This window comes from Protopterus annectens, chromosome 5.part0, assembly GCF_019279795.1.
Source record: "Protopterus annectens isolate FY-2018-M chromosome 5.part0, PAN1.0, whole genome shotgun sequence".
Taxonomy (NCBI): Eukaryota; Metazoa; Chordata; order Ceratodontiformes; family Protopteridae; genus Protopterus; species Protopterus annectens.
This window is the reverse complement of record NC_056735.1, coordinates 711,999,716-712,022,258: the sequence shown is the minus strand read 5'-3', so window position 1 is coordinate 712,022,258 and position 22,543 is coordinate 711,999,716. Positions and strand designations below refer to the sequence as shown.

The 22,543-nt window shown below is 35.5% G+C and overlaps 1 protein-coding gene across 1 annotated transcript in view; it reads right to left on the bottom strand.

Annotated features, from left to right (window-relative positions):
- Nucleotides 1-249: 249 nt before the first annotated feature.
- Nucleotides 250-22,543, bottom strand: part of LOC122802036 (collagenase 3-like) — a 108,312-nt gene continuing 86,018 nt past the window's right edge. The window contains exons 5-6 of the mRNA XM_044071768.1: nucleotides 14,816-14,977; nucleotides 250-803 (exon numbers count right to left, since the gene is read on the bottom strand). Of these exons, the coding sequence (XP_043927703.1) occupies nucleotides 787-803; nucleotides 14,816-14,977 (179 nt within the window). The 3' untranslated portion in view covers nucleotides 250-786. The remainder of the gene's footprint in view (nucleotides 804-14,815; nucleotides 14,978-22,543) is intronic.

The window sequence follows — 22,543 nt, the reverse complement described above, 5'->3', positions numbered from 1 at the left end:
AAACTCACTCACTTATTGTATGCACACCTATGAGAACTTTGGAAGCATGGCTTTAGAACAAGGGAAGGAATGTAAGCATGTAGTGAAAACCTGCATGAGCATAGTGGGAGTACAGGGACTCCAAATTAATGACAACCGTGTAAGAGAAAGAACCGAAGATCCAATGTTTGTGTCAGTAAAAACATGACTCAACTAACATATTTTTTCATACATTTTAATGATTTGCACATTCTTTTACAACAACTAGACATTTTGTTTTATACAACATTACTCTGCACATTATTTTTTCATTTATTTGTGCTTCTGGGAAATAAGTTGTACGAAGTTTCATTTGATGGCTCTGACACCAGTCATTTCACAAAGACAGTCATTGTAAACTGACAAAGAAGTAAAATGAATGTGCAATACTACAAGTGGAATACAAAACTAACATATGTATTCCACATAAATCATGCACTTGTGATACTATTCATTTAAAGAGAAATTATCATTTTAATTAACATTTATGGGTGTGGCATTCTTTAAAATGTTTCTAATAGCATTTTTTGCTATAGTTAAAAGAAGATCTAAGTTAAGAAATGTTACATTTCTAAATTCTACATGAAAGATGAACTAGAGAAAAAAAGAACTTCAGATGCATTTTTATGCAAGATGGAAGCATAAAGGTTCTTTCTGCTTTATTAAGGTTAAGGTCGAAGGTTACGTTTCCTAGTTGATTCATTGCTGAGTTTTCATGTCCTTGTAGTATTTCTGTGCATGCTAATGCTGCAGTGATGTGCCATGCGATTAACCAGCACGTGATCCTAAAAAACACAGAAAATATTAACAAGTTAGGATATGACGAGGTAATTAACATTCTTCTTGTACTGAATGTGTTATGAAATAATAGCCATAAAATCATATTGAGAAATAATATTTCAAAGGATCATGCAGATTTTATTATATAGTATTTACAGTCAGCCTACTTATATGTCAAAGTTTATGAATTATGTTTTTTTATCTATTATATATGCAAACATACAACTGACCTGGACTTTTCATTTAAGTCCAAGTTACAGCCACTAAATTGTGCTTATTTGAATAAATAAATATTTTTTTAGTCGAAAGTACAAGGAGAGAATCTTTTTTTTTTTCTGGGAGAGCCCTCTTGTAAGCAGCTCATGATTATTTGGGTTCTTTTGTTTACACTGGATGTCACAGAGGATTTGTATAAAGTTTCTACAATAACTCCATCATATGGTTTCAATTATGACATCCAGTTACTATCTTTGCACAGACTGCATGTTCTCTACATGCATATATGCACTTTATTCATCACATTTCTTTCTTCCTTCCTCTTTAAATTATGCTTGTTGAGAGAGTACTGTGATCTGCCTTATACCCAGAATATGGATAAATGTGTTCCACAAAGAAAAAATTTTCATCTGAATAGTTAAAAAAATAAGTCAAGTGAATAAATATTCAATGGGGGTATTTACCAACTGTTAGGTGCAAACTTAATTTCCACTGCCGAAAACCTATTGAGAATATGGTTTCTTATTAACAGATTTATGTGTCTGTTTAAGCCAAACATATGCACATCTCTACTTTCTTTATAATTATTTCATGCATGTAGCTGTTATTATATTTGTTCTACCTCACTTGATTTTAGGTTATAGATTATTAATTGCTGAGTGTTTATAAAGGTTTGTGTTTTTTGCTATGATACATTAGGTTCTGAAGAAGTTAACTGAAGTATATAGTTGAGGAAAGCATTTAATCTTGTATCATCTGGGCTTTGTATTTCTTGGACAATAGCTTGCAGATATTGCTAAGCTTGTTTTTTGTCTTCTCCGCCCTTGCTTGTAGGTGAGATGTGGATTTACTGCATTGAATATTCCAGTGAGGGATTACTTCTGCATATTCTATTTTTCGATTATCTCAATATACCCTTATCTAGAACATACAATGATTAAAAGCATTATAAGCAGAGTATATTTGGCTGTTGTACTTCTTCTGATGACCATTAATTTGTGGATGCATCAGTGTAGAGCTGTGGTCATACAAGGCTTGTTGCCAATGACAATTCAATATCTGTGTTGATTCACATCGAGACCCACTATTTATGTGTGTGTGTGTGTGTGTGTGTGTGTGTGTGTGTGTGTGTGTGTGTGTGCGTGTGTGTGTGTGTGTGTGTGTGTGTGTGTGTGTGTGTGTGTGTGTGTGTCTGTGTGTGTGTGTGTGTGTGTGTGTGTGTGTGTGTGTGTGTGTGTGTGTGTGTGTGTGTATGTGTGTGTGTGTGTGTGTGTGTGTGTGTGTGTTTCGGAATAGAAAACTGGACTGTTGATATCATGGAGGTACCACAGAAGGAGTCTATCGTCAAGAGCACATGACCCATTTATAACCGACATAATGACATTTTATGTTCCCTTGCTAAGTACATATACTGCCTGGATTGATGCCACGAGCATGCTCACACTGAACACACTGTCTGCTATTCTTGGCAAATGGGCTTCTGGTGAAAGAATGTTATGTGCTGACTGTACTTGCCTGAACCCTACTAACTTGCATAACTACCTGGCTGTCAGAAAGGGTCTATGTTATATTTTCCAAAGTTTCAAACATCGAACACCATATGAGCGATGTTTGAATTTCAAAAATATATTAAAAAAATAAAAATAAAAAAACTATACTTACCTAAATGCCCCCCCCTGCACCCCCCACACCCTCGCTACTTAAATATTCCTACTCTGAAATTGCACTGCATTGAAGTAAAGGGAAAATATTCCCTAGTGTGATTTCCGTGTTACGTGCACGACGTTTTGACCAATTGGGTTCGCTCAATACACGCTCGCCATTTACAATTTTCGATGACGCAATAGGAACCCGTCAGAAACCCTTCTGTCTGGTAATATTGCCTGAATGACTTTTGATATATCTGTTGTTGTGCAGGGATAGGAATACCCGTTCAGCACTAAGGAAACAGTAACTGATTATTTTGAAGTGGGGTAATGTCATATGATGTATTCAGTAAAATAAATACCTCTGATATAGCCTTAGGCAAGCCAAAAAATATGAAATATCACATATGTATCGGAACAAACTTTCTGGACTCATGTTTTTTGTGTTTTGCCAATGTTTATTATGCTGAGCTCCATTAATAAAGGAATTCATTACTTTTACTTGTATTTGAAACACTTTGCCATTCCAACTGCTTGTACTCTTGGAAGCTGAATGTGAAACAATTTAGCATTGATCTTGGGATAAGTAATAGCAGTTCATGTAGTCAGGAACTAAGATGCTGATTGCAGAAAGATGGCACAGATTAAATGTCCTGGTGATCTGGCCACCAGAAAAGACCACACAGACACATGAGAAACTGCTTAACAGGTGACAAATGGATTGCAAAAAGTTTTCTTAATATTAAGAAAAGCAGTTTTTTAGTATGTTAATGTATACACCCCCCCATTTTGGGGGGAGGGGGCTGTGGTCACTACACCACTGTTTGTTACATATACTAACTCTGAGATGGAAAAATAGGAATAAAGGGACACAATTGCTAATATATAAATGTAGGCTGTTGGGAGATGGTATAATGGTTAAGGTGTTAACCTAACAGACACCAGATACAGGGTTTGATTCTCACATTTGGAAGGGAAATTGACTAGGCTTAAAATGGCCCACAAAGGCAGCTAACCTAGTACTTACCTATGAGCCTCTGTAATAGTAACTATTTCCCTTCATCATGCATGCACTATTTCCAAGTCAACAAGCTAATGGTTCAGTCATGCTGGTTAGTAATTGTGACTTAAGTATCACTAGATGCACTTTGCAACAGTGACTTTTGATAGGGACCAATGAAATTGCATTCACTCATCTGGATGGTATTCCCATTCAGCACTATAAACTAAGTAAAGCATTACTAAAAAAAAAAATATATATATATATATATATATATATATATATATATATATATATATATATATATATATATAAAATATAGGTTTACTATCAAAACTTGGAAACTGTATCATTTGACCAGCATGTGGTGGATTTGCAGTTTCCAAGTCAGCAGAATGTTGAACCACAATCGATCAACTACACTAAAGCGAACGGGTAGTGTAGGTCGAATGTTTGGATTCAACATTATGCAAGGAGGTCACGGTTCAGTGAGGAACAGGGAATTAGCCCATTTCCTCACTGTAGTGTTATCTCAGAGTTGGGGCATAACCCCACTGCAAAATAGTAGAACGAACGTACCATTGACTGTAGAGTTCAACAGTAAGTTAATGTGCATAGCAGGACATGAGTGACATCACCTCCTGCTATGTCGAATACATCGAACCATGGTGGTCAATGTAGTCATGGTGGTCAGTGTAGTCATTTTTGCTTTGGTTTACTTTTCAGAATTTCAAATTCAGCATTTAGGATCGACATTTTAAACGATCGACTGAAGCTGATTCGAGATTCCAACAGTAAACCATATATATATATATATATATATATATATATATATATATATATATATATATATGCATATACATACATACATACATACATAAGTATTGCCGTGTGCCTCCTAAACTGGAAACATCAGCCATTCTTCTAACTCAGAAATCAACAGGTACAAAATGCAAAAGATCATTGCCAGTAAGTTAAATTAATTAATTTGCTCATTTTTATATATGTTTTCCTTTTCCTCTGCCAATCAGTGAGCTATCAGAGGAATTTTCCATTTAAGACCTGACATTCCCTGGCACACACCCAAATCAGTCTAAGGGGTGATTGTGTACAGGGAAATTAAAAGGGCTTTGTCACTATCTATTGCAAGTGATATTATCACCAAAAGCCTGTTCTTCCCTGGCTGGTAGATCAAACCACGAGAGCTAAAGATTTAAACCTCAGCACAAATATGAATAGGACATGCTGGAGGGACAGATTCATAACTCAGAGGGTTCCCATACTCTGGAACAGAATCCCATTCATGTTAGGCAGAGCCCCTCACTGACTCTCTTCAAGAGAAATCTTGACGAGTGGATGGGAGATCGTAGGTTTACCCCAGGGGTCATCTCTGTGTCACTACTAGACAGAGGCACAGTAAACTAATTCTATTATGTAAGGGGGTCTTCACTGTGTCACTACTAGACAGAGGCACAGTATTCTAAATCTATTCTGTACACTTTTGTACCATTACATGTGGTGGCGAAAGCCACATCACTATGGCTAGGCTTATAAATGCCCCAGGGCAGATAGCCTAGTACTAAACTATGAAACTATGAAACTATCCCTGGTCTTCATCAATGACTGGCACATCACACTTTTCAAGACAAACCCTCTCCCCTGACAGAATGAGGCACTTCATCCTTGTCATATATCTCCCTGTTTAGCTGGTTGAGCTAGTATCCAGGCACCTAACTGAATCCTGGTGATTGGGTCATACTCAGAGGTCCATATTGCTATGAAAGAGTGTGACACAAATTCATTCATTCATTCATTCATTCATTCATTCATTCATTCATTCATACATTCATTCATTCATTCATTTGTTCAGTCATTTATTCATTCCATGCTGCCTGAAAACAGATTTGCCTTTTTCAAGTTTGTGACAAAGTGGATATTATCCCAACAATCAATTCACATAAGGTAGCAAACCAGTTTTGGGTGGCATGCCAATCCCTCATGATACTCATATATATATCTATATCTATATATCTATATATATCTATATCTATATCTATATATATATATATATATATATATATATATATATATATATATATATATATAGGTCTAGGACACATGCTCGACTAGCATATGTCTGAATCACAAAACATCGAACACACATAGTCGGAAGCTCTTGTCGATGTTAAGCACTTTTGTGTATGTGTGTTCGATGTTTTGTGATTTGAACATATGCTAGTCAAGCATGTGTCTGGATCCCATATATATATATATATATATATATATATATATATATATATATATATATATATATGTGTATATATGTGGGTCTACTTCACTTCACCTAAAACTCATTTGACCGACACCTAAATTACCTAAATTTCAAATGACTGATGATTCATTTGACTGACTCTTATTTCACAGACAGCTTACAATGCTAATTTTCAACATACTAAATCTTAAACCATAGACATGCACACTTAGAACACCAATAAATAACTCTTTCCAGAACTTAAAAACTACTTACTTACCCTCTTAACAGAAACTGGACAATGTACAAACAAACTAGGTGGGGGGCTGAGCGTACTAACTCCAGGATCGCACTACAGTGGGGAAAGGGGCATATACCTTTAACTTGCCTTACAGTACTCTGCATGCCACAACTACTGCTGGGAATGCACGAAGCATTCGCAAAATTACTTTAGATACTTCCCATAAAAATTTAAAGAGACAAACCCACATTTACAAACACTACAACTCTACTTTCTACAAGACTATCGGTATTCTGACAGTCAGCACTGTTTTAGGTGAAGTGACGAAGACCCATATATATATATATATATATATATATATATATATATATATATATATATATATATATATATATATATATATATATATATATATGGGTCCCCTTCACATGGTCAACATTTCAGAAAGCCAAAGACCATATCGCTGAGACTATATGATCGACTTTTGAAATGTCGACCACACGGAATGGGCATGGCAATCTCAGAGTTGGTATATTTAAGTTCCCGGGTGGTGTGGGGACATAGCCCCCCATGGGGGGTGCAGAGGGCTTGCATCCCTGCTAGCAATGTGAAGGTAAGTGATTGTTGTGTTTTTTTTTTTTTATATAATCAACATTTCAAAAGTCAATCATGTGGTCTTGGCCATATGGTCTTCGGCTTTCTGAAATGTTGACCATGTAAAGTAGATCCGTATATATATATATATATATATATATATATATATATATATATATATTTGTGTGTGTGTGTGTGTGTGTGTGTGCATCTGCCAGACATTAAAGTAAGGCAGATAAAGGTGAATGCACAGCTTTTGTTGTATAATTAGATTATTTTCTAATATATTCTTAAATGTTTATTATTAATTGCATTCATAGATAAATCTTCAGTGCTTACCAAACAAACACAGAAAAATACACACGTCGGTGTCAGGTAAGTAAAACACATTCTGCATTGTCTGAATATTTGTTAACCAAAAGGAAGAGCTGCAGATCATAGTTAATCCACAGGATAATTCTGCAATTACCTCCACAAGAATTTCACAGTATCTTGTTCATGCATTTTTGAATTTCCTTATCATTGTAATCACTTAATATTGTCAGCATGTCTGATTCATGAATCTGTCATCAACTTTGTTGAACAAAGTTACCTTGCTCAGTGAATGACACATCTGTTGTTCATTTTTGAACTATATCATCTTGCTTTTTTTATGCATCATATCTTCAGGAAGACATAGACTCCTGTCAGATATCTACCAGTTTTTGACATGCAAGTCTGTTCCTCCTTTCCACAGGTGATCATATTAACAGTTTGTAAAGCCTATAACTAGACTTATGGCTTGTATCTACAGTTTACACCAGGTGAGTTGCTGTCTGTTAAGCTATATCCATCCTATCGAGATCTTTATGAAGAAGAGAGTTTTAAAATGTACATAACATTTCAGAAGACAGCCAATAATTTTAGCTTATTGTGTACTTTCTATACCTCTAACTAGATATTTTAGTATAGTCCAAGAAAGGTTCGTGCTATGCTGAAATCCAGTGGATCGTAACAACCAAAAGAGAATCCAAACTAAAACAAAAACGATACTGGATACTGCTGTAGTCAAAACTTTTAAAATTTTATTGTAACAAAGAGCATGTAAAAGATGAGCGCTTTCGGGCTAAATATAAGTATAGGCATGTTAAGGCTAATCCAACACACAGTTTTAGGTTTAGGATTATAGTTAATATAAAACTCAACAGCAGGGGGGGGGGTGATATCAGACAGGTAACAGAGTTAGCAGAATCCAAATGGATCCTGGAATTAACAGCCCATAGAAATCCAGGGCTGAATGACATAGTACCGCTCAAGCCAGCCCTCAAAAACAGGCAGGTTTTTTATTAACTTTTCATTGGTCAATGTGGCTTTTAAAATAAATCTGTTTGTAAGCAGAGTTTTATCTGAGGAAGGGCTTAGCCCGAAAGCGCTCATCTTTTACATGCTCTTTGTTACAATAAAATTTTAAAAGTTTTGACTACAGCAGTATCCAGTATTGTTTTTGTTTTCGTTTAGATATTTTAGTATTCATTGCCTTCTTGGCTGAATTTATTTACATTGTTTCCTGTTTTCCTCTCATATTTTGCTATCATGCCTCATTACGTTACTTGTGTTGTCATTCATATTTCTTCACTGCTCCTGGAGCTGTTTCTGCCTTCCCTATATATTACTTTATACTTCTTTGTATTGAAGCAATGTAGTTATATTTCTGACACTTCTTCTAATGTTCGCATATTCCTTTTCATTTTTGTTAACATCCTTATGCATCTGTCGTCTTACAAATATTTCTTCTGTCAGCATAATTGTTACTTCCTCATTAAAGGTTGTCTTTAGTGTTGCTTAGAATTACATTAAGAAATATAGTTAGTATGGTTCATTGTTGTAATGGTAAGAAACAATTAGCAGCAGCATGGAATTTCTCATCAGGGTGGAAACATACAAAAAATGAGATATACTGGATTAGCTCTGACAAATAAATGCCAGGTATGCTATTTACGGCCCCAGGTTCATTAGCCTAGTAACAATCTATGAATCTATGAATCAATGATGACAAATAAAGTGATTTGTACATCAAAGAATGAGGGGTCAAAATGATGAAAAAGGACAAGTTAAGTGATACCTTTGGTGGTTTCTAATTTTTTATACTTCAATTTTGATGCCCTTTCCACAGCTATCCCCTATCTGCTGTATGCTGGTTCTTCTCCTAAAACTTCCTAACACAGCTGAGAGGGGAATATTGGAATACAGTACCACCCTGAAGCACAAGGAAACTTTTCTACATTTTGGCCTACTGTTAAGCGTCATCCTCCATGCACATTGTGCAATAACATCAGTACAGTTTACATGCATATATCCCATGCTTACTCTCTACTAAGGTTGTAACTATGATTCTTGGACTTGTATGCTAGCTTTCTGAATTACTCCCTTTCTCTCGAGTTTAACTCATGAAAAAAAAAACTAAGTGTCAAACTTAAGAAAAAATACTTTTGGCTAACTTGACATTCTGAAACAGAATATCTATATCTATATCTATATCTATATCTATATCAATATCTAGACAGCTATAAACCATGACAGATATACATATATGGCATTTTTTTAATTTCAATTGTAACATATCGCAGAGCACAGAGTAAGTAAATTATGTTTAAAAAGTTTACAGTCTGATGTGTATGGTGCTTGCCTGGCTATGTTCACTTCTGCATGCTACGACAGATGATTTTCCTTGACTTAATATATACTTTTTGTTTGTCTGAGATAGTATCACTGAACCCCATTAGCAGCTGTAGCCAGGCAGAATATGTGCCCTTCTTCCAAGAAGGGAGCATTTAAGCTACTGATTTACCAGGACAGCTCCTCTTGTGTCTAGACCCGTTACTCAAACCCAGGTCTCCTGTGTCTGCCTATTTATTCCACTGGTTTCTGATATTTTTACCACAAAATGTTCAGCATACTTGTTTTTCAGTGATATCCCATAAAATAAAGTAATGAAAATTATATTATTTTGTTTTGATTTTATGACTGCAGAAAAAAATGCCTTTTGGCTTGTCAGAATGTAATTTTTGAACAGTAAACAAGCAAATGTCAGAGGTAATCAAGTCCAAAGATAAATGATAATGCAGCTTTTCATGTAATTATTTATTAAAATCATTAGATCAAAGAAGACATCCTGTCAGCACTAAATTACTTCAGGCTCATTACTTTAAGTGAGACTGACGTAACCATAGACAATTACAGACAAACAAGACTTACTGCCTTGTTTTTCCTCATAATACATGAGCTTTTATTATCCAAAATTATCCCTACACCTGAGTGCTAATACACTTATACATGTATATTAATATTGGTTCAAAATATTACTTATGCTACACAGTCCAAATGAATTACTCTGAAAAAATATTTCATTTCAAGATTCTGGGTGTTTGAAACATACAGCTTTTTCAGGGCTGTAAAACAACAATAGGGTATACCCAACTATAATGATTTGTTGGCTGATAACGCACTCAAGAGGCTGGATTCAGAATTGATGAACAAAGAGAAAAAACTGTTTGAAAAAGAAATACAGTAACTTGGTGTAAAGTAATTATAAGTTGCCTTCAAGGATCTGTTTGAATTAATTATTGTTTATATTTCACTCCTTACCAGTGTAGCACAGCCTAGAATAATGCAAGACAATACACCAGGCTTTTAACCCTCTCAAACTAGTTTTCAGTTTCCCCTCCTTTGATTTCTTTCTTTCTTGTACATATCTGAATAAAGGCTTGTTTTTTTCTCTTAATGTTCCTACCTTAACATTACTCAATCTAACAAGTCTCCTTTTTAACCTGAACAACAGATGAAAAATCCATTCAATTTATTATACCTCTAGCGCTTCGGCAAATGCCTTCAAGGAGTATAAAACATACAAAATCAGCTCAGTTTAAATACCATAGCAAACAAGACAACCTGCCCTGCTGCCTTTCTTCTAACTTCCATTTATGCTTCTCAATGATTCATTCCTTGTTCTTTCAGTATTTGAATCTCCATTTATTTATTTGACATTATTCTACATTATTTTACATCATACCTGACCTCACATTCTTGGTGAAACCCTCTGGCTTTCTCCAACTATTAGCCTTAACCACATTCTTAAGTCCATTTCATCCCTCCAGAGATTGATTGTCTCATTCATAGTTTCTCCTAGAATCCTTTAATGAACAGCCTACTACTTCAATGATTTGCCATACACCTCCTATTTTGCTATAGTAGAGTCCCTTACAGCTTTAGGCCTTATTGTTATTTTTCTTTGTTGTCTTCTTTATAGCCAAGGAAAAGTAAACTACCGTGTGATCATTGTTAGATGTGGATTCCTGTCCAGTAGATCTCTGTTTTCATCCATTAATTCCATTCAGTGAAAAACTTTCTTTTCTAGTTCTAACCTGAACAATTGCTAAAAACTTCCAGGGAAAATATTTCAGTCAGTCTGTTCACTGTACTTACCATGGGTATAGGGATATTAATAACTGCATCTAGAAGGCTCGGGTCCACCATCACAACAAACTTATTTTTCTCATCTCCATCCCTCATTTTAATGATTAAATAGTTAATCATCTCTTATATTTCCTGTTGGTGTTCTCGAGTGGCTTTGGTTTTCTCCCTTTACTCTGAGCAGTATTATTACTAAGACATTTACTGTTAGTTCTTAATGTCCTTCTGCTTCGTTATCTCATCTTATATATATTTTTTATCTCTATAACATGTCATTTTTATCCTTCTCTTTAACATACTGGCACCCATCTTCCATTCTTGTCCAGTTTCTCCTTTTTGACTTTACTGAACTCTGATATTACAGTGTTCCAGCCCTTTTGTGAAGGCCCACATGTCTATCTCACCTTTAAAAGGACAATAATCCTATTATATCTTTCCAGCCCCTGGATTAGGCATACAGGTCCATGGGATCTGAGATGACGGTTGTCCTATTAAACAACACTTCATCCTTTCATACTGTCTTTACAACTTGTCTACTAGCACCATATATATCACTGTTCTATGCTGTTCACCAAATTTCTGAATCAGCAATTAAATGGCTTGATGCTTTCCTGTTTCCAAAGGCTGTGTTTCAGTGCTAGGCTTTTGAATTGATAGCGTACTTAGGTTAACAGGTAAATGCCAGGCAATCAGTCTGCAGACTATTATACACTTAGCCTATATCCAGATAGGGCGGCCGCAGTGGTGCAGTGGTTAGCATTGCCGCCTCACAGCTGGGGTGCCTTCTGTGTGGAGTCTGCATGTCCTCCCTGTGGTTGCGTGGGTTTCCTCCGGATGCTCTGGTTTCCTCCCACATCCCAAAGACATGCTGTAGGTGGATTGGACACTCTAAAATTGGCCCTAGGTGTGAGTGCGTGCATGTGTGTGCCTTCTGTGGAAGGTTGGGCACCAGGCTTGCAACTCAACACCATAAAACTCCACTGCAAATCATGAGCAGACAGGTGATCTGCTGTGGCAACCCCTAACTGGGAAAAGCCGAAAGAAGAAGAAGCCTATATCCAGATATTGACAAAAGGGAGAATCAAACTTGTACCTTTTGTATGTGAGGTAAATGCCTTAACCACTATGCCAAGTCCCAACCTCCCTTAGCAATAATACTTCACAAACACCAGAAAATGCTGTTGTCTCGACCTTTCTTTACTATTGTGTATGGTTCAATCAGCCAGTTCATTCATTCTCACATGGAGCACTGTATGTAGGCATTCCTCTTCCTTCATGACTTGCTAGTCATTACAGAATCCCTTCTAGTAAAGATTAAGATTTTGAAAATATCCACCTTCAGTAAAATTTTCCTTTAACTTTTATTCTAAAATTGCATCAAGTGAGTGAATCTTCGAGGACTAGTACCCCTTTAGCCCCTCATATGTTTTGGTAACTGTCTCTCTTCTCATTCTATTATGCCTGTTGTGCTTTTCCTCCTATCTTGATATTACTTCCCCTTCAGTCTCCCTTTTGTTACTTTCTTCCCAGTCTCCCTCTGATGTTTGTCTTGCTAGGTGTCCTCTAATTCTGGTTTATTTATTTTAATTTCTTTCATTTTTCATCAGGTACACCTGCTTAGCCCAAGTGCTCTTTTCAGGGACAACCCAGAAATACTGTCTGGTATGACTTCCTCAGATGCCCTCGGCTTACAAGTAAAGACCAACTGGATCAAACTGTGACTACACGGTGAAACCCATTAGCTTACTTTTCCCTTTGTCATTGGTCTGACCCTACCATTCTGTCATGGCTGTTCCTTTTTTTAATTCCATTCCATCACATATACCTTTGCCTGCCTTGTGTATCCTTTTGTGTGAATTTTTTTTTGCAGTACACATATAATTACACCTGTTCATGCTGTCTTTGCACTACTTCCTTACCTTACCTACCTACTTCCATCTTCTTTGTTCCAATCCTGTTGTCTTCTTCGATCTTCCAGTTATTAAACATTTTCTCTCTAATCTATCAAATCACTGCCTTCTGCAGCACCTGAGTGCTTCATAAGGGCCTCCAGTTCTATTGCAAACCCAGTATCCTTATCCACATCAAGGTCCTTTAGGTCCGCCACTTCCCATCCCACATACCAAACATCTGTCCACCACTTTCGTTATCTGATTTCTCGTCTTCTGTCTGACACTCTTCCCAGTCTTCCTGCATACTGATTAGTGAAGCTTGTTTACATGCCCTCTTGGTTCCCCTCCTTAGTCCTTGCCTTATTCTCTTCCTTTCCTAAGTCTCTCCTTTCTTCTCCTATATGCCCCATTTTCTTACTCTATCTTCCTTCATTCCTTTGAGCTGTCTTGCTCTATTGCATGAAGCCGTGTTATGACTGACCTTTTCTTTGCTCTGCCCTAGATCTTGGTGCTGGTCTGTACTACCTTGTGTGGAAGACTGCTATGCAATGATATGCTGGCCATTCCTTCTCCTGGTACAGATAAGCGCTTATGTTCCTGTCATTGCTAGCTGTTCTCCTGACAGCCCACTTTGCCCACTTGATTCTCTTCTGTTCACTACACAAGCAGAGACTATAACCCCCTAAAGGGCTACTCAAAGCCCTCTGCATCTCACCTATCACCTTATCAAAGCTATTGCACCCTATTGGTCACGTCTCTTACAACCTTTGTACCTGTCTTTGCTGGCCCTACTAGCCTCTTCTGTCACCTAAGTTAAATCCCACTTGGTGCAGCTATACCTCTTGATTTGCCTGTTTGAAGTCCTCAGCTCTTCTCCTAAAATCTGCTAAAGCACAGAGAATGTGGCCCTTCTTTGTCAGCCTACTCCTTCGCTCTTTTGATCTTATGAATACTGTTATTGCTAAACTTTTAGCCAAGCACTGAACAGCACATTACACGTCTCTCTGTTGTTCTGCTTATTTTTTGTATTTCTCCTCCTTTAACCAAATTTGAGGACAACGTTAAGCTGGAGTTAATAATCACCAGCATGTTTGCAACAGGAAACCTTTAAAAATCTTAATCTTCTTATTTTGTTAAGTAATCTGACCATGTTGTTTTAATCCTAATGCATATAACATTTGTTAAATTGAACTAGTTCTGATTTTCTAGAATTCTGACACAACTCACTGTACTTTCATTACTAAGATAATTCAGGATTTGTTCCTCTGTAAATAGACTAGTATTATTCCCAGATTCCACCGTGAATTATTTATTGATTTGATTTTCTATTTAATATTTTTTTACTGGGAAAGAGCCCATTTTCAGCAGGGATCCAGGGAGAAACACTCTAAATGCATATTTTTTTAATGTGGGAGGAAACTGCAGCATCTGAAGGAAACTCATGTGAATACAAAGAGGACATGCAGACTCTGCACAAATTGCGCTCCAGCTAAGAATCACACTGGGAGACCTCTTGCTTTGAGGTGACAATGCTAACTACTGCACCACTTCTCCACCCCATGGTGGTATTATCCTTAAATTCCAGTATAAGTGGAAGTATTATCCCAAAATTTAGTATACTGTTGTTTATTGGTTTACAGATATCTCTTATTTACAGCACAGAATTAAAAGTAAGTATAGCTTCATATCTTATAGTACAGTGTAATATGATATAATATAATGTCTTACCATACAGAGACTGTATTCCGAGAATATCATCATAGGAAAGACGGAAGTTTGACTTTGAAATATACTGGTATATAGGATACATTATACTTGTTGTATAGGATGAATGATCCAGCCCCAGTGAATGACCAAACTCATGGACTGCAACATCAAAGAAATTATAGTCTGAAAAGAAAAAGCAGACAGGTTGGTTAGCAATCCTTCTCTTTAAGGAACTTGCAGTGTATATTTATGAACATTGCAAATTGTAGTAACTGTTGCAAGAAAGGCAAAAAGAGATAGCTTTGTAATCGATCTAAGTGCAGTTTCAATTATTTATTCATATAAAATACTGATATAGAATGTACCAATATCCCCAAAGCAGAGTTAAATTCACTATATATTATATCAAAGAGATTTGTTATGCTAAAACACAAGTCCTCATATTGTACTAATTCATGCACTGTGTTTCTAAAACTGTATTTTTCTTACACTTTGCATTAGAAAGGAGAAAGGTGGCCACCTGAGCTTTTTGTAAAAAAACATGTATTTTTATGTAAGTAATGATAGAAGTAGAGGTGATTATATTAATTCGCAGGAGTTGTTTAGGTTCATAGGTTCATAGGTTCATAGATTACTACTAGGCTAACTACCCTTGTGAGCCATTTTAAGCCTAGCCAATTATCCCATTTGAGAATCAAACCCTGCACCTTGTATTTGTAAGGCAGGCTCCTTAACCATTATGCCAAACCTAACCCCCTTTAGGCCAGGGGGTTAGGGTTGCCACCTTTTCAAATGGCCAAAGTGGGACATTTTTGGTACAAACATCAGATTTTACAGGCTGACACATACCCACGGTCAGTGCAAAGGTTAGAACTTAACTTTTTTTCCTAAATAAAAGCTTATTCTTGTAGCATTTTAAAAACAACAAAGTCACCGAACAAACAGCTTTTACCTCTGCTGAAAAAATACAATCCACATGAAAATCCAAGCAGCAAAGGTATGGCTCCAGTATAAACAGTCACTAATTCCAGAAGGTATGTAGTTCCAAAGAATAAAAGGCAGAGAAGATAGTCTTTGAGCTCAGCTTTAATGACACTAGCGCTTTCACATACAGCTTCATCAGGTGTTTAACATTTGCTGACATAAACCACCTATATATACCCATTCAAAACATCACGTGATCAAAAAGCAATTCAAATTTAAAGTAACAGCACATTTAAAATATATGAATACCATAGTTAAAAATACAGATAAAAAATATAGTACATATCACTTGCGTAAAGGTCTCTTATGTAATATAGGTTTTATAGGGACATGGTCATTAAGACCATGACCATGATTCGCCCTAAGTCTGACTGTCCAAGTAGCCTCCAACTCTTCCGTTCTGGACCTAATATCCCCACGTCTCACATTATCATATGTCCTATCTAAAACTAAAAATTTAAAAGTATGTAATTCATTTGTATTCACTACATGTTTAGCAAGTGCATTAATAAGGTTCTTTTTCTTAATATTATATAGGTGCTCTCTAATTCTTTCTTTTAATGAGCGATCAGTTTTACCTACATAATATTTATTACATAATGTACATATAGCAAGATATACCACATGCATGGTATTGCATGTTGCACCGACCTTAATATAAAAATCCTTGGTTGTATCTGGATGTTTAAAAACTATATCTGTGCAAACATAAGTACAATAATTACAGCTGCCACAAGGCTTAGTTCCAGGGACACTAGCTACTGGATTTTTAGATATGTTATAACATAATCTTTTCTTAAGTGAATTCTTATTCTTAAAAGAAAATTGTGGTCTCACACCCACAATTGTCTTAATATGTTCATCAGTTGTTAAAATATTCCAATGAGAATTGATGATATCTATATACTTAGCTATGTCCCTAGTATAATGTAAGGACATTCTAAGTTTATTATTCACTACTTTTCTAGTCCTTGGTCTGCTCTCAGAGAAGTAAGGTTTAGCTGTAGTAGACCTTAATGTATCCACTACACCAGAGGTATTTTGAATCAAATGTTGTTCATATCCTCTTTCAAATAATTAATTCTCAGTTTGAGTCCTAAATTTCTGATAGTCTTCGTCATTAACATTTAGTCTTGATGCTCTAAAGAATTGATTCTTAGCTACATTTCTAAAAACAAAATTAGGATGCATGCTACATCTATTAAGTAGCTGATTAGCATGACATTCTTTCCTATACAAACTACTAATCAATTTACCACTAACATCTCTAGAAATATATACATCCAAGAAATTTATACCTATGGTAGAGAAATTCAAAGTAAAATGCAAAAAGTTAGATGATGTATTAATATACTCCATAAATTCAAACAATATTTCTTCACTTCCTCTCCATAGGATAAACAAATCATCTACAAATCTTTTATAAAAGGAGATACAAGCAGTGAAGGGACCATTTACTATATATTTGGTTTCCCATATACTCATCACAGCATTTGCATAACTGTTGGAGCAAGAGCTCCCCATAGCAACTCCATTTCGTTGCCAATATACTTTCTGGTCATACACAAATATATTATTACGTAATACAAGACTCAATAGAGTCTGTGATAAATATATATCCTTTTCATTAAAGTCTCCCATCATATTCAATAATTGTACTACATACTCAATACCTATGTCATTTGGTATGACAGTAAAGAGAGATGCTACATCTAAAGTAACAAATATGAACTTATCCAAGGAAGTAATATCTCTTGAGTAATTATACAATTCACTTAGAAATTGTTCTGTGTCTCTTAATATTATACAAGATTTATTCATTATTGGTTTAATACGCTTATCAATATATATAGACAATGACTCAGTACACCAATTATTACCAGCAACTATTGGTCTCATAGGAGGCCTAGTATGATTTTTGTGTATTTTAGGCAGTCCTTGTATAACTGGAAGAGTTGGAGGCTACTTGGATAGTCAGACTTAGGGTGAATCATGGTCATGGCCTTAATGACCATGTCCCTATAAGACCTATATTACATAAGAGACCTTTACGCAAGTGATATGTACTATGTTTTTATATCTGTATTTTTAACTATGGTATTCATATATTTTAAATGTGCTGTTACTTTAAATTTGAATTGCTTTTTGATCACATGGTGTTTTGAATGGGTATATATAGGTGGTTTATGTCAGCAAATGTTAAACACCTGATGAAGCTGTATGTGAAAGCGCTAGTGTCATTAAAGCTGAGCTCAAAGACTATCTTCTCTGCCTTTTATTCTTTGGAACTACATACCTTCTGGAATTAGTGACTGTTTATACTGGAGCCATACCTTTGCTGCTTGGATTTTCATGTGGATTGTATTTTTTCAGCAGAGGTAAAAGCTGTTTGTTTGGTGACTTTGTTGTTTTTACTGCTGTGTGCTTTTGTTACACCAAACAACTACTTGACTATGGCTGCAAGTAATGAAATCTCTGAAATCTCTGAAATTGCTGATGTTGAGGAAACTAATGAACGATTACTCTGGTCTGAGGTGAATGTTCATACTTTCATCTCTAGAATTGTTGAAAAAGTGAATCCTCTCATGACTGATTTTACACCTACTTCAGGGGAAGTAGATGCTTCCTTTGATTTTTTGGCACTGAAAAGTGACTTATTACTTCTAGAGAAGGATTTGTGTAAACTTAAAAGAGTGCAATATGAAAAATTCCATTTACAACTTTGTTTGCAAGAACAAATTATACCTTGTGGTCTGAGGATTTTGAAAATGCCTGCACAAATTGACTGTGACTCCACTCTATTATCAGAGTGGCAACAGCTGAATCTTTCAACTAGCATGGGTTATTTGAAGTTACTAACTGCCTTGGCGAGTAGGCAAGAGAACAAATTTCTGGATGGTATTCAGAGTCGATACCTAGCGCTTTGTTCCAAGTATCGCTCAACTGTTCTAAATAAACCTATGAATGATACCTTGGACAATGTTCTTGGTTATGGCAGAAAATTAATTCAGACTAAAATGAATAAAATTGTTCGGGACTGTAAGGCTTTTTCAATGGGTAACATCTTTACTTGGCCACGTGATACCGATGACCAATCACGTAGCACGCTCTAACCACGACGCACTAACATCACGCAGCATGAAGCTGGAGAACTGTCGGAGATTTCAAATCAAGAGTTGCAAGCTGGTAAACTTTTTTCTGATGTTATAAATGTACAGTCTTCTACTAATGTTATATCCAATGCTCCAGGAGCAGTAGTCGACAAGGGTACTAATAGAAAAACACTTGTTACAACGGCGGAAGTACATAAAACCGCTGATGCGGCTTTTCCTCCACTGGTATCACCCTGTGAGCAGGGAAATGTCTTGAACTTTGATAGAAGTAATTTTTTACTAGCCACAAAAAATATGGGACTCAGTTTTCCTCTCCCAGTGAGGGAGAGATCTATAAGTCGAGTGAGACAAGGACAACAAAAGTTACAACAGAGAGGCAGAAGTGCCACGAGATACAAACGCAAATTGGGCGATGCTTCTACAAGCCCTTTAAAGATAAAGAAAGCATTTCAACAAGTGAAACGTTGATTGTTAATTTATCTGCTCATAGTTTAACTAAAGATGAAATGAGTGTGTTGAGCAAAGGTTTAATGTTTATTCCCTCTGTGGACATGCAAATATCTGATATTGTTTTTGACATTAAAATGTTTACACGCAATCTTACACTTAGAAATATGTACAATGATACTCATGTGATGTCTGATAACTCTTTTAGAAGACCTAGCTTGTTAATTCCTAAGCAGAATTCTTTAATTAATGCATTTGAGCAACTGTGCATCTCTAGTATGTATGAAGTGTATAATAAGCGAAACATCAACAGCAAATTATATAGGAATTACAATTTAACTAAGGAAGAACATGGAGCCTTGATAACATTACAAAATAATGAAAATTTGGTTATCAGACCCGCTGATAAAGGCGGTCAGATAGTGTTAATGGATAGATCTGATTATGCTAGAGCAATGCAAGATATGTTATCTGATGCTAATTTTTATGAAAATATTACAACAGCTAGAGTTGATTCTATGATACAGACTGTCCAAAATACTATTAAATGGCTACAATATACTTCTGTTATTGACCAAGATCTGGCTAAATATATGTATATATCTAATCCCACTATTCCAGTTATACAAGGACTGCCTAAAATACACAAAAATCATACTAGGCCTCCTATGAGACCAATAGTTGCTGGTAATAATTGGTGTACTGAGTCATTGTCTATATATATATTGATAAGCGTATTAAACCGATAATGAATAAATCTTGTATAATATTAAGAGACACAGAACAATTTCTAAGTGAATTGTATAATTACTTGAGAGATATTACTTCCTTGGATAAGTTCATATTTGTTACTTTAGATGTAACATCTCTCTTTACTGTCATACCAAATGACATAGGTATTGAGTATATAGTACAATTATTGAATATGATGGGAGACTTTAATGAAAAGGATATATATTTATTACAGACTCTATTGAGTCTTGTATTACGTAATAATATATTTGTGTATGACCAGAAAGTATATTGGCAACGAAATGGAGTTGCTATGGGGAGCTCTTGCTCCAACAGTTATGCAAATGCTGTGATGAGTATATGGGAAACCAAATATATAGTAAATGGTCCCTTCACTGCTTGTATCTCCTTTTATAAAAGATTTGTAGATGATTTGTTTATCCTATGGAGAGGAAGTGAAGAAATATTGTTTGAATTTATGGAGTATATTAATACATCATCTAACTTTTTGCATTTTTACTTTGAATTTCTCTACCATAGGTATAAATTTCTTGGATGTATATATTTCTAGAGATGTTAGTGGTAAATTGATTAGTAGTTTGTATAGGAAAGAATGTCATGCTAATCAGCTACTTAATAGATGTAGCATGCATCCTAATTTTGTTTTTAGAAATGTAGCTAAGAATCAATTCTTTAGAGCATCAAGACTAAATGTTAATGACGAAGACTATCAGAAATTTAGGACTCAAACTGAGAATGAATTATTTGAAAGAGGATATGAACAACATTTGATTCAACATACCTCTGGTGTGGTGGTTACATTAAGGTCTACTACAGCTAAACCTTACTTCTCTGAGAGCAGAACAAGGACTAGAAAAGTAGTGAATAATAAACTTAGAATGTCCTTACATTATACCAGGGACATAGCTAAGTATATAGATGTCATCAATTCTCATTGGAATATTTTAACAACTGATGAACATATTGAGACAATTGTGGGTGTGAGACCACAATTTTCTTTTAAGAATAAGAATTCACTTAAGAAAAGATTATGTTATAACATATCTAAAATCCAGTAGCTAGTGTCCCTGGAACTAAGCCTTGTGGCAGCTGTAATTATTGTACTTATGTTTGCACAGATATAGTTTTTAAACATCCAGATACAACCAAGAATTTTTATATTAAGGTCGGTGCAACATGCAATACCATGCATGTGGTATATCTTGCTATATGTACATTATGTAATAAATATTATGTAGGTAAAACTGATCGCTCATTAAAAGAAAGAATTAGAGAGCACCTATATAATATTAAGAAAAAGAACCTTATTAATGCACTTGCTAAACATGTAGTGAATACAAATTAATTACATACTTTTAAATTTTTAGTTTTAGATAGGACATATGATAATGTGAGACGTGGGGATATTAGGTCCAGAACGGAAGAGTTGGAGGCTACTTGGATAGTTAGACTTAGGGCGAATCATGGTCATGGTCTTAATGACCATGTCCCTATAAGACCTATATTACATAAGAGACCTTTACGCAAGTGATATGTACTGTGTTTTTATATCTGTATTTTTAACTATGGTATTCATATATTTTAAATGTGCTGTTACTTTAAATTTGAATTGCTTTTTGATCACATGATGTTTTGAATAGGTATATATAGGTGGTTTATGTCAGCAAATGTTAAACACCTGATGAAGCTGTATGTGAAAGCGCTAGTGTCATTAAAGCTGAGCTCAAAGACTATCTTCTCTGCCTTTTATTCTTTGGAACTACATACCTTCTGGAATTAGTGACTGTTTATACTGGAGCCATACCTTTGCTGCTTGGATTTTCTTGTAGCATTTTAGTTGCTTATTCTGTTTTTTATAACATTTAGGTATTTTAGATACAGAATAACTGTTTCATGCAACTATTACATAAAATATAGGAAATAATTTTGTCCTAAAATCTCAGGACATTTGCCATTTTTACAATTTTTGTCAGGACATAACTGCCCAAAGAGGGACTGTCCCTTGCAAAGTGGGACAGGTGGTAACCCTACAGGGGGTGTCTTGCCTCTCCATAAACTATTAACTATAGGTAAATATTGAGTAATAACCTTCTAACACTTTTGTGCCTTTGAGATGGAACATTTGGCACTTTTTGGAAGCTCCACTCAGGAGCCTCATAATCCTTCCCATTGCAAAAGCTGAGGCATTAATTGTATCAGGGAAGAATATATGTCAAACTATTCAATGGATTTGAAGTTAAAGTTGTGTTACAACAGTGGAATGTGTAGATAGTACATGTTGCCAAGTTGTGGTGTGGTTGTGGCAAGGTATTTATCTCACAAACACAAAATGCAGAGTTTGTGTTTCATTGTGGGCAGGCTGTCAATAGTTTCTGTCAGTTACTACTGATATTTAGCCATGCTCTGTTCACTTTAAATGACATCTACCATCATATTTTCCTGGGTGTAAATA